Source organism: Dicentrarchus labrax, unplaced genomic scaffold, assembly GCF_905237075.1.
Source record: "Dicentrarchus labrax unplaced genomic scaffold, dlabrax2021, whole genome shotgun sequence".
Lineage (NCBI taxonomy): Eukaryota > Metazoa > Chordata > Actinopteri > Moronidae > Dicentrarchus > Dicentrarchus labrax.
The window spans coordinates 9,614,058-9,626,511 of NW_026136707.1; the positions used below are offsets into that span (position 1 = coordinate 9,614,058).

At 39.8% G+C, this 12,454-nt stretch overlaps 1 protein-coding gene across 3 annotated transcripts; it reads right to left on the reverse strand.

Moving 5' to 3' along the window:
• Positions 1–1,001: 1,001 nt before the first annotated feature.
• Positions 1,002–11,779, reverse strand: pex5 (peroxisomal biogenesis factor 5). 3 transcript variants are annotated; one of them, XM_051406059.1, is made up of 17 exons: positions 11,541–11,779; positions 9,257–9,413; positions 9,060–9,098; positions 8,751–8,868; positions 8,494–8,640; positions 8,110–8,194; positions 7,552–7,642; positions 7,132–7,254; positions 5,987–6,100; positions 5,514–5,597; positions 5,058–5,177; positions 4,686–4,829; positions 4,426–4,496; positions 3,732–3,953; positions 3,464–3,629; positions 3,171–3,328; positions 1,002–2,288 (listed from the first exon to the last, which is right to left on the reverse strand). In XM_051406059.1, the coding sequence occupies exons 2-17, from the start codon at positions 9,368–9,370 to the stop codon at positions 2,042–2,044; spliced, it is 2,043 nt and encodes a 680-aa protein (XP_051262019.1). In that variant the 5' UTR covers positions 9,371–9,413; positions 11,541–11,779; the 3' UTR covers positions 1,002–2,041. The 3 variants fall into 3 exon arrangements, with proteins under 3 accessions (XP_051262019.1, XP_051262017.1, XP_051262018.1); XM_051406057.1 differs by lacking the exon at positions 5,987–6,100; XM_051406058.1 differs by lacking the exons at positions 5,987–6,100; positions 7,132–7,254 and having other exon boundaries at positions 11,541–11,778.
• Between the last annotated feature and the right edge of the window lie 675 nt (positions 11,780–12,454).

Here is a 12,454-nt window from a genome sequence, read left to right on the forward strand (position 1 = left end):
CGGTTTTGTATTTCCTAAATTTACTGTTTGTGATCACTTAAATTTAGTCCAACCTACACAACAGCACGGAAGGTAGAATAATAGGAAAAAAGTAAAATTTAAAATATATTTTAGACAGAATTTTACTGACCTGATAACACACAGGCTTCATATATAAAGTGACATAACTAAATTAATTATTATAGGTTTATTATCTTTATTTTAAAGAAAAATGTGTGACATTAAGAATATTTTTTGTAGCAGAAGTGGAATATAATATTCAAAGGTATGTTTTCATTAGTACATAATAACTTATAAAATAAGAATTGTTTTCATTAACTTAGGATGAGCTGTTTTTATCTACAGTCCTTCAGATGCCGCCTTGTTGAACCACAATGTTTCTAGAGAACAGACAAACCAAATGCTGACTCTAGAAAGTGTCTTTTGTGTTTTTTGTTTTTATTTGTTTTTTTGTCACTTGGTCACCGTCGGTTTTCTTGCACACTTGGAACAGGAGGGTGAGGCAAAAAATAAATTATATGAATGACTCCCAGTCAAAGTTGAGGCTGGGGGAGGCGGGCTGCCCTCCTCTTATTAGATGGCATTAGCACTGTTTTTATTTAAAAATGTTGAGACGTGGAGTCGCCACAAACAGTCAACTCTATGTCAGCATTTGCCTTAAAACTTAAAGGGTGATTAAAAACAGCGTGTTGAGACAACCCACAATATGCAGATTTTCATCAATTTGCTAATAACATTGACGCGTTTCATCACAGTATTGTCATATAATTCAAAGGGGTGCAAGTCTATTTTCTCAGATTATCGTCATTATTCATAACACAAAATCATTTTGATTTACATTCACAGTGCAAGAGTTTAAAAACTTTGAAATTCATACTGCCATCTGTTATTTGTTATCAGATTTGTTGAATAAATCTCTTTTAAGCTCTCCATACTTTTTTTTTTATGTCACTGGAGCAAAGCCATGTTGTTCAATGACTCAGAAAAAAGTCACCAACAGATGGAATCAAAGCTTTATTGCTGAATATTATATTAAACATTGCAGTCAGGATTTAACTAGCCTGAAAACAATTATAGTGCAACAATTATGTTACAATACACAATATGGCATTAGCATTATTTTACAATGAAGCAAATAGTTGTACAAGAGCAATATGAAAAAAGAGAAAGAGAGGGAAGTCATTGTCAATGATGATACAATTATATGATCTTATCATCCGATGCACGATTAATACCCCCGCCCAAACAAACACACACACGCCCACACACACACACACACACACACACACACACACACACACACACACACACACACACACACACACACACACACACACACACCTTATCTACGTAACAGTCCCGCTGGTTGTCAGTTCATCATCCTGGCTGATAATTGATTACTGAAAAATTAAATAACGCATTAAAGAAAAAGGAAAAGAAACAAACTGCTGTAGCTCTTCTGATGAATAGTGTTTGTACTCCGGACCGACCTAATCGTTCTGATAAAAAGCAGTACTCTTTTCAGTATTACAGCAACATTTGTACCTTTAATCTACATCACTGTAGTGAGAATACAGTTCAACCTAAGAAACACAGAGCATTGAGTGTCAGGATAAACATGAACTGTCCACATCGCTGGTTTACTGACCACAGAACGGATTCATCATCGTTCACTTTCTTCATTGAGAACAAATTTAAAATCAAAAGTGACATTTAATCAAACCCAGTTCTCCAGATCAACAGAGCGGGAGGAAATGTGAGGACTGTCAACACATGTAGAATACAGTGACATGACTGTATTACTGCTGGCTGTGTCTTCCAGGTAGAGACTAATACTGCAATATTTGATAAAAGTCTTTTAAACGCACAGAACCACAAGAAGATGTCTCTAGGATGGTGGATAATTCACAGTGTCTTCCTCTTCCATTTTCTCCATAACCGTTACCCCCTCTGATTCTCTCCGCTTCATTCAGTCACCCAGACATTTACCTCCCAGCGAAACACACTCACACTCAATAAGCACCCTCCCCCCCGCTAGTCCTCATTCAGTCCCACCGTCGACCTCTCTCTGGCAGAAGTGAGCCAGCAACGTGTCCAAGTCCCGACGGTCAGCAGCGGCGTACAGCGAGCTCTCTCCCATCATGCTGAGGGCCATGCGCAGGGTGGACCAGATGTTGTCAGACATCATGGTGGCTGCGGCAACTCCAGGCCCCCTCACAGCTCTCGCTCCGTCCACGGCGGCCTGGCGTTGTAGAGAAAGAGCTTCGAGGAAGTGCTCCACGGCCTCTCTGAGGATGAGGAGAAAGAATGCAGAACAGGATGAGCAACAATTCTAGCTCTAGTGACTGTGACTACATTTATACGAGTACAGATTTTCCCCAATTAATTTGGGCCCAATAAGATAGTAGTCAGACTAATATAATATTTAAACAGGTAATAATTAAATACAGTAATCAAATTAAGCTTCTAAACATTAGAAACAGCACCGCTCCGATAATTCAATATAAAACAACAGCACCACAGACTGCAGCCCCCAACATGACCATAAAGTTAGATAATCATCTCTCTGAAAAACATTTCCACATTATAACTTTCATAAAAGTAGAATTTATTTCAGGGCTCTAATAAAATGGTAACTGGAGTGTATTTTACAAAATCGCTGTTGCCATCTAGTGGAAGTAAAAGCTATTATGCTGCACAATCAAATTAGGACAAGAACAAAGATAATTTGCTGGTATTCAATTTGATACAAACATAAGACAAACATGATAGTGTTTTTATTTTTAATGCTGTGTGTGCCAATAAAAAGAAGTGCTTGAACAAATCAATAAAAAAAAAATGTATGAAATAATCAAACGCACTACAACAACTTGCATCACGCAAACTTAGTGTTCAATTCATTTTACACAAAGATACATATTAGCTCATGATTGCAAAAACAATAAATTATTATTTTTTTAGTTTGCTGGACCACATAGAAATATGTGTTCACACTTTCATACCATAGCAGAGTAGTGTCATTGACATTCATCTTGTGTCCTCACATTTATTTAGGCAGATCATTCTATCGGTCCAATGTAACAGTAAGCAGACCAAAGTAACATCCATTTTAAAGCTAAAAACTGGCACATTTTTGGTCATTTTTACAAACCAAACAACTCCTCCCTCACCTGTGTGCTCCTAGGTTGACACAGCTGATTCCCAAGTTGTACCGACTGCGGACGAAACCGGGCTGCAGTTCCAGAGCTCTCCTGTAGGCGGCCACTGCCTCCTCTGAGCGGCTCCCATTGGCGAGCGTGGCACCTAACTTATTCCACAGCAGGTAGTCCTGATGGAGTCAAAGAAAAAAGAAAAGTGAGAGCTCAGAAACAAACAAAATGCAGTGCGAATACAGATGTTAGGATCTCAGTTCTGGCTTCTACAATAATGACTAATGATAATATTCTGATAATCAATAATGTACCTGTGGTGTGACAGAGAGAGCAGCGCTGAAACAGTCCACCGCCTTGTCATACTCCCCGCTGAGGTTGAAGAGAACTCCAAGACCACACTGCAGCTGGGGGTCCACCTGGGCGGGGTCAGAGTTGGCTGCATGCAGGAACAGGGACTGGACATCAGTAAACAAAGACCTGTGCAGGAAAACGAAAAAAGGAAAGAGATAAAGAGTCAGAAGATGATGTATGATCTGTATGTTCAGTTTTAAACCTGAAATTATTCTGTGTGATACTCACTCTGGCAGCAGTGACCCGAACCTCTCCCTCTCCTTGTCCCTTTCTCTGGCACCATCCTTTTGGCGTTCATGCTCATTCTGCTCCCACACGGAACGGTATTTTGGATTGTGCTTTAGCCAGTCCCGAAGAGTTTCACAGGCCTGCCTGTGCAGCGACTCGTTGGTGAAACTGACAGCCAACGCCATCAGAGCAGTCAGGTTGTCGTTCTTCAGCTCTATACATCTAAAGAAAGAAGAGAGGCAATGGGAAGAGGAAAAGAGTCAGAAGGAATAACATCTTTTTAGGTGAGATAGCAAATGTTAGAAATTGCCAAAGACTTGATTGATGGGTGGAAATGGGAAAAAGTGGTGCCTACAGACACAAAAACTGGAAGATTGCTACACACTCATTAATAAGGTAAGGTAAGGTATTGAATCTATTTTCATGATTGATTACATTTTGTTCACTCAAAAGAGGCCCTACAGCCACTGAACTCATTATTAAAGTTACAAAACAAGTTAATCAGGACTAATTCCAATATGAAAAAGTACCTTGAGTATCATAAAACGTAAAAGGTCGGTGACTATATAAAAGTATTCTCCAGAAGAACTGTATTTGTACTGCAAACTTAGATGCACTACATATATTTGCACCCAACTGTTACCAAGTACAGTGTGTGTTTTTCATCTGAAGTGACGGTTTATACTATTCCAACCTGCGGAGGGCGCTGATGGCAGCAAATTCTTGCTCGTTCTCTGCCTGACAGGTTCCCAGATATTGCCAAGCCTGCAATTTAATGAAAAGAAACGCACACCACAGCATCATTACGACTGCCTTGTGTTGGGGAACTAACATGAGTAAAATTGCAAGTAACGACACTTTTTTTGGACAGTTTATATATTTATTAATAAGAGGCTGATCAAAGAATTGGAGACTGAAAAATGCAAAAGAAACCACAGGCTGTCAGAGTCTCACCAGCTGGTTGTCTGGTTCTCTCTGTACTGCACTTTCAAAGAACCGTACGGCACCCGGGATGTCCCCTGCCTCCATCCTCTTCACTCCCTCTGACAAAGGGTCCGGATGGGATAAGTAGGGGTTGTCCTCTTCAAACTGATACCCCTAGGACAAACACAAGGAAAACATGCAGGATGCTCTGAGTATTTCTATGTGTACTGTTCTAACAGGAGGATCGTGCCGAATCAGGCACACGAAGAGCAGTAACATACTGTATGTCACATACTTTTAGACATCAAGTAGAGCCGTATGTGCAAAAATGCTGAAATCCTCAAACATGCAAAGCGATAGTATTTCTCAGCAGATGCCTATTCTGAGCAGGTTGACAGCTACCTTGTCATAAGAAGTGCTGAGTAGCTGATCGAAGTCAGACAGCCAGGGATGGCTCTCAGCATCCCTCTTAGCCATCTCCTCCCACTCCTGCTGCAGCTTCTCCCAGAAATCCACATCACTCTGACAAAATGACAGAGACAAATCATTACTTCACAGTCTGCTCACATCATACATCATCCCGTATTATAGACGTATTTGACCTTTACTTTTCCAAGGGACAGATGAGATTTTATTGATGGCGTTTTGTAGCATAACTCATTCAAAAGACAAAGACAGTGGTTTATTTTTTCTCAAACAGGATTAAGTTACTTTATCAAGGTCACCTTGTGGCTAAATGTTTAGGTAAGTTTCCCTGGCTTGATCTTCCAGGACACAGACGTTCTTTAACCACTACCTTACCACTGCTCCAAATAAAAACACAGTACTTCAGTTTTAGCTCATTGACTTCCATCTCACCTCCACTGCAGCTTTGGCTTCTTGGAAATCCGGTCCTGCTGTGGCAAACTCATCTACCCAGGCTTCAGCCGAGTCCACTGACACCTGAATATCAGTGAAGATCAATGACAGTAGTTGACTCGAGTCAGCAGGCTGGCTACGAAAATTGTTATCAGAGCTGAGGATGGAGATATTGAAACAGGAAAAATATAGAGGGAAGTGAATGGAGAGGAGGAAAAAATGAAAGAAGAAACAACATAGAAAAAGCAAAATTTCTCCTACTCCTTTCTTACATTCTTCTTAATAAACTCCTGACCTGTTAATCAGATAATAAATGCACTAAATAGCAACACAATGCTTAAATGCTGCGTGTATCTTACGGTTTATGTGCAAGACAAAACTCTATGTACAACACATGTTGCAAAACTTAAACATAGCAATACCTGAAGCTAAAAATAAAACACCTATCGCTGCCAAGACCGCAGAGGCCCTACCTTCCTGACGACCTTGGCCCACTGCTCTGCTTGTTTAGCCTTAACTTTCTCAATCTTCTCATTCCTCTCTGGGGGTTCCAAGGGAAGACTCCCTCCCCCCGTCTCCGTCAGGAACTATGGCGGAAGGCGAGGAGGGGTGGAGGTGGGGAATGGGGGCAATGTTTTGAGGAGGGGTGAGCGGTTGGTGAGGAGGTTTTTTTTTTTTTTTTTTTGGAGGGATGGGCGGAGTAGGAGTAATTTTTAAGTAGGAGAAGTAGATGAATGGCGGTTGTTAATTGAAGGAATGGCAAGCCGAGAGTTCAAAAGGCAGGTCAAAAAAATGGGAAAAGTAACATGTCAACGTTAGAGGGCAAAGTACAATGGAGCCATGAACAGATATTCATCAAAAACAGGCCAAGAGCTACACATGCACAGGACAATATGGAAGCTTCCGCCAGGATAAGAAAAAGAAAATAGACATGATAAAAACAAAAGCACCGGCAGTTAAAATTATGAGATAGTGAGTCAAACCTATAAAATAAATTTAGACTTATATCTCAAAATGTCATATTTAACTTCATAGACAGTCAAAATCTTGACTTACTAAATCAAAATTATGATATATTATAATGAAGCTTTTCTATCTCATAAATATCATTTATTATGTCATTATTACTGTGAGTATAAATATTTTTTTCACATCAAACTTTTGATCTCTTTTTTTCTTTTCTTGGCAGAAATCAGCTCCCATAGTATTGTGATTTTAGGGGGAAAATCCAAAATCTGGCATCAGCCATTTCCTGCCTGAACCGAATGAAGTCAAAGTCATAACTTATAACCCCAGTAAAATCAAAAACTAAAAGGTAAACTGAGTCAAGATGGGAATAACCAGAGCTTGACTGCACACATTAAAAACTAAAATGCACATGAAGAGAAGTAGAGTCTTCTCTTTGCTGAACAAATTCCATCTGCAATGCTGTGCAGCCTTGAGCTTCATATTACAGGGAGTGGAGTGGGCTGCTTTTGGTTACATTTTTGGAAAATGTTACTCTGCATCAGATACTGGGGTAATGAGTCACAAGGCATGGCCTATACTGTGCAAAAGTGAACCAATGTTCTTCCCCAATGTTGTAACCATCCCCTCCTCAGTGGGCATTGACTCGTACCTGGTTGAGGTTGGAGGCCCAGTTCTGAGCCTCCTCGGCCTGAGCTTTATCTGTGAGCTGTTTGTCTGTTCTGCTCTCCACTGTCACACTGCCCTCGCCAATCTGCCTAATGAATCGCAGGAACTACACAACGAAAGAAATGACAGCATTTACCGTTATCATAACCATTACTAACTGGTCAGTTTTATACTAATATACTGCCGTTTCTTTCCAAATCAACAAGGTTTATTCCAAACTAAGACGAGAACCTTAGAAAGAAACAGTATAAAAACATTACCAATGTACTATGCTCCCAATGAACTACTCTACAACAATGTTAAAGAAAAAGAGAAAAGATATGGTGAAAGATATGTAAAAAGGAATGACACATGGTATAAAAGAATCCAGTGGCTGTCAGATACAAATGAAGTCGCTGCTCACCTCTGTGTTTTGTAACTTAGGGTCATCAACCTTTGAGACGAGCTCATTGGCTGTCTGCCTCAGCTCCTCTCCTGGTTGATACTCCTTTGTCCTGCCAGATCAACAACAAAAACAGGTTAATATTATACTATAACGAGTTACGAGATAAAAGGGAAACAGTTCTATTTTATATGTAGGCTGGAACAAATCAATGCAGGCTAAAGGCTGTACTTTGCATTGTTGTACATGTGAGTTCTTTTGAGGTCAGTGAACTATGTTGATGATTAGACATCTGTACGGCCGTTAATCTATACATCAGCAGAGCTCAACATGACCAGACAAGGCAACAGATGGTTTAAAATTTCAGACACATCCACTCAATAAACAGACAGGAACATTATCAAGGTTCAGAAGTGTATTCAGAAATCTGCTATCCTTTGTTACCTGTGTTCCTATTCTATTGTACTCCCCCGACAAGTGTCTTGTCAATGCTCCACATTTATTGCAGTGCGACTAAAGCAACCATTTATGTAAGCCATTTCTTCATATGCATATGTTCAACCCATCCCCTGTTCTAACCATTCGCTCTCCTTGTCGCCGAGGTCTCCCAGCCACAATTTCTCCTCTGACTGCTCCAGATACTCCTCTGCCCAGCGTCCAGGATCTGGACAAGAGAGAGAGAGAGAGAGAGAGAGAGAGAAAGAGAGAGAAAGAGAGAGAGAAAGAGAGAGACAGAGAGAGAGACAGAAACAAAAAAGAGAAGCACAGCAGGTTGTAAAAATGACACACAATGCAAAAATAAAAGGATTTATTCAAGGCAAATTTGCTCTGATGTCAGTCAAAATTGATGACATGTGACAGACTGATGATGACTCCAGAACGATGAAGTGCACATCAAGCAAACGTGTGTTTTTACAGAGTGAAACAGGGGAGAGCAAGAAAGAGCAAGTATAATAAATTCACCTGCAGCCTCAGCAATAAATTCTCTCGTCCAATCAGCATCTGCTGCATCACCAAGAGCGGTGAGCCCCGGTGCGGAGGCAGAGTCGGGACCTGAGAGGAACTCGGCCGCCCAGTCACCAGAGAGGGCCAACGCTGCCACATCTGGAGCTGTGACATTAGAATATGTGGTGCTTAAAATGCTGAAAAACTGTTTGTGTGCAGACTTAAGCACAAGTACAACTTAAATTGGTATATATACATGTAATAGTGAAGCCTACCTCTCTGTGGTGCTTGTCTGTAGCTCTGCTGGTCAATCTGCTGCATTTCCTCTAACAGCTGACCCATGTCAAATGTGTGTGGGGGACGCGGGGGCGCCTGAAGGAATTCATTCACCAGCTGGAGCAAAAATAAAAACATGTCACTAAAGCTAATTGCTAAGCTAAATGATTATTCTACTTTTTAGAGACTATATAAAGGTAATTCATCCAGTAGTCACAGGGCTATAAAGTGAGGAACTTTTATTAAACATTATAGAGTATTCAAGTTAACACAATATACTGAATATAAAAAGAAATATTAGCACTGACCTCTTCTTCAGTTGCAATTTCTATGGCAGTGGGGGGAATCTAAGAAAAAAAGGGCAAAATGAGGAAACAGAACAACTTGTGTCACATCTGTTGTCAAGCACCAATTTCACAATAAGACTCAAAATATATGTACACTTTGTAAGAAATGATTAAGCTGATAAATCTAAGAGCTAATGGATATCTACAAAATTACTCACTGTAGGTGTTGAGCGGTGCCGCCATGCCCCCCCTTCCTTGGTCATGTGACTGGTCAACTTCATGAGGGGATTGGCTCCCCCACATTCTGCCTCCACCAACTCCCGCATCGCCATGGCAACACAAGGATGAGGCAAACCCAATCAGACCACCTGAGAACTGAAAAGTGAAATGAATATATTTCATAGTTTTTGGGCATCAGACTATTCACAGTCACACTGAAGCACGGCATTGGATCATTCAACACTGTAAACCTGAAAGACTGCACAGTATTAGGTTTAATTTCCAAATGAGGAGCGGTTCAGTCACCCCATTACAAATTATACAAAACCAAGTAAACCTGGTTTTGTAGAAGTGCCTTGACAACATGAGAAGCCTTTTCTTTGATCCTCAGAAAAAGCTGAATGCAAGACACCGAGTGATTCACTAATTTGAATTTTAGACCTTTCATTTTTAAATTAAACACCAAAAAATATTGTCATGCACTCTCTGAAACACCCCTAAAAACATGTTTTATTGTCTCTGACCCCTTTAAGGGCTGTCAGGCCAAGCAAGGTGAATTCTTGAGGGTGTTCACACTGCGCATATAGTCTCATGTCACGTAACCACATTCAAGCTCCATCTGCTGTTTTCCGTGTCATTTCCTGACTTAGGGTGAACCATTAATAATGTGGATATGATGGCCCGGCAGGCACAGGCATTCACTGCATATTTCACTCAGCTAGTCTGATAACTTCAAAGGATTTCAGCTTTTATCTGCACTGCAGCCTTTACACTGAGAAAAAGACAACATTTAAATATATATATTTCCATATTGTTATAACCAAAACCACAGACAGGGACCCACAAAATATGTCCATAGCACTGAATATCAAAAAGCTGCAATCGAAAGTCTTCTTGTTAACTTATTATTTGATTTATTCATTTAAATGAAAAAACAAATCAAATTTCTTACTATTTTATTTAGGTAAAGTTGTTTACAGTTTTGTTGAAATTTAGGCTTATTTTGTTACATGAAATGAAGGGTTTTGTTTAAAAAAAATAAAAATAAACTGAAAAACAACTTGTTTACATTTCCCAAAAAGGTTCTGAACAAATTAATTAACATCTTGCTATTAGTACCAAAACTCTGGGTATTGTATCGGATCTAGTATCAATTTTTTTTAAACTGACATCCAGACTTGGTATTATGTCAAAGCATCAATATTATATTAATATTAGGTCCTACTTGGTCCTTATTTCCCTAATGATCACTCACCTGATCCTCCAAAGGTAAAACAACAACAAAAGAAAATCTCCTTATGATGATGATTTAGTCCCTAAGTGCAGATAAGGAAAATAATTATATGTGGTCCATCAGGAAACCCTGTTGCCCAACTCACTGACCTACATCCAGTCCCAGGGATGAACAGCTGACAAACAGTTGTACATGCTGGCCTACTCAACTTCTCTAACGCCCCTGGAGGAATACGTAATGGTTACAATTTCCATTATGAACTGTCAGGAATAGAAATTTAATTCCCTGTCTACTCCACTCAAACTCTAGTCTATAATAGCAATATTCACTTAAAAAACACTGCAGAACACATTACACAAGAGAGTCCACTCCACAGGTGGACTGCCCCATCACTCTTATTGTCTAGACCACAGATTTAAGGATATTTTATTCCTACTGATTCAAACAGCTGCTGTATGATGATTAGGGTCAAAGTAAGAGGATTAAACAAAGATATTAATACACACACTATCACAGATAGGCCACAGTGACACCTGTTTACTCGCTCACTTAACCATTACATACAGCAAGCCTAGTGGACGCATTACCTGTGGAAGAAGGTGTGTGTTTTTTTTTTTTTGTTGTCCTGCACACACACACACACACACACACACACACACACACACACACACACACACACACTTTTATTGTAAGAATTATTACAGTGACAGAAAAATAACACACATAAAAGCAACCAGCTCTCACACGGGTTTTTTTTTAATACTGCTGTCATATGTCAAACCAGGTAACAATGAGCAGCACACTGGTAGCTTTGTTGTGCACGATGCTAACTATTAGCTTGGTAAACTCAACGTTAACGTGTCTCTCCCTTTGTAGTCGACATGCAGCTCATTAAACAACGAGCCAAAACCAAAATTAAATCAAGAAATATGACCAATCGCCAGTGTAGCTTGGCGTTAGCTAACGGTACCAGGTAGCTACCCGGGGTGATCTCTGCTCTATGCGGCCAGAGAGGCACGAACAGACGGGTAACAAGATGTTCATCTCACCGCCGACAGTCCCTCCTCTCCGGTCCCTCCTCTCCGGTCTGTCCTCTCCGGTCGGATTTCACAACCGCACCAGCAACAACTAGTTTGTGCCGCAGTGTCAAAAAGCTCCCGGTAACCGTCCGAAACCAGCTGCTGCTGCTGCTGTTGCTGTGTTACTAGCGCTGCTCTTTTATTTACCTTCCTCCTCCATGACCCACAAAACCCTTCACCGATCGCTTGGAGTGTCTCGCGCAGCTACGCGCTCGTTACGTATTCTCCAACGCTTTTACGTAAGAAGATGTCAGAGCGTGAAAAAAAATTTAATTTAATAATAGAACGCAGTGAAACGGGTTCTATGGAATGTCATTAAAGTCAATATTAAATAAATCAATACGCAGTTAATCAATATAATAAGTTAAAACGTGAAATATATAAATGAGACAATAAATAAATATATAAATAAATGTAATCTATGTAGTTAAATAAATTAAAAAATGTTTTAAAAAGTTGGTTTTCGTTTCGTTAGTTTCGTTTTCAGTGGACTATGTTAATGTATTTCATTTATTCCCTAACTCGTTTTATTTCTATTTGTCGCGCTATTTTCACATTTCAGCCCTTAGCACTCGATTCTGATTTATTGTTCAGATCTGATTTTTTTATTATTATTATTTTTTTAATGTGGCCCATGTCAGATTCCAGTGTCTCAGTCCTGAGGTGATCCCCATGATGAATGTCACTCTAGAATGACGTAAAAGTCACATGAATTATGACTGTTTACGCTGAGGTCACATTGCAAAGAATCAGACCTGAATCTGATTTGGACCATATATGAAAAAATCAGATCTGAATCACATATGAGCAAAAAAAAAAAAAAAAATCAGATTTGGGTCACTTATTTGCAGTCTGAATGCGGCCTTATATTCAAATGAATTGGG

Excerpts from the sequence above, each read along its gene's own strand:
- pex5 (XM_051406059.1), bottom strand. The coding sequence starts at position 9,370 with ATGGCGATGCGGGAGTTGGTGGAGGCAGAATGTGGGGGAGCCAATCCC. Across the intron at positions 9,099-9,256 it reads GGCACCGCTCAACACCTACA|ATTCCCCCCACTGCCATAGA; the intron begins GTGAGTAATTTT and ends TTTTTTTCTTAG. Across the intron at positions 8,641-8,750 it reads CAGACAAGCACCACAGAGAG|CTCCAGATGTGGCAGCGTTG; the intron begins GTAGGCTTCACT and ends CTAATGTCACAG.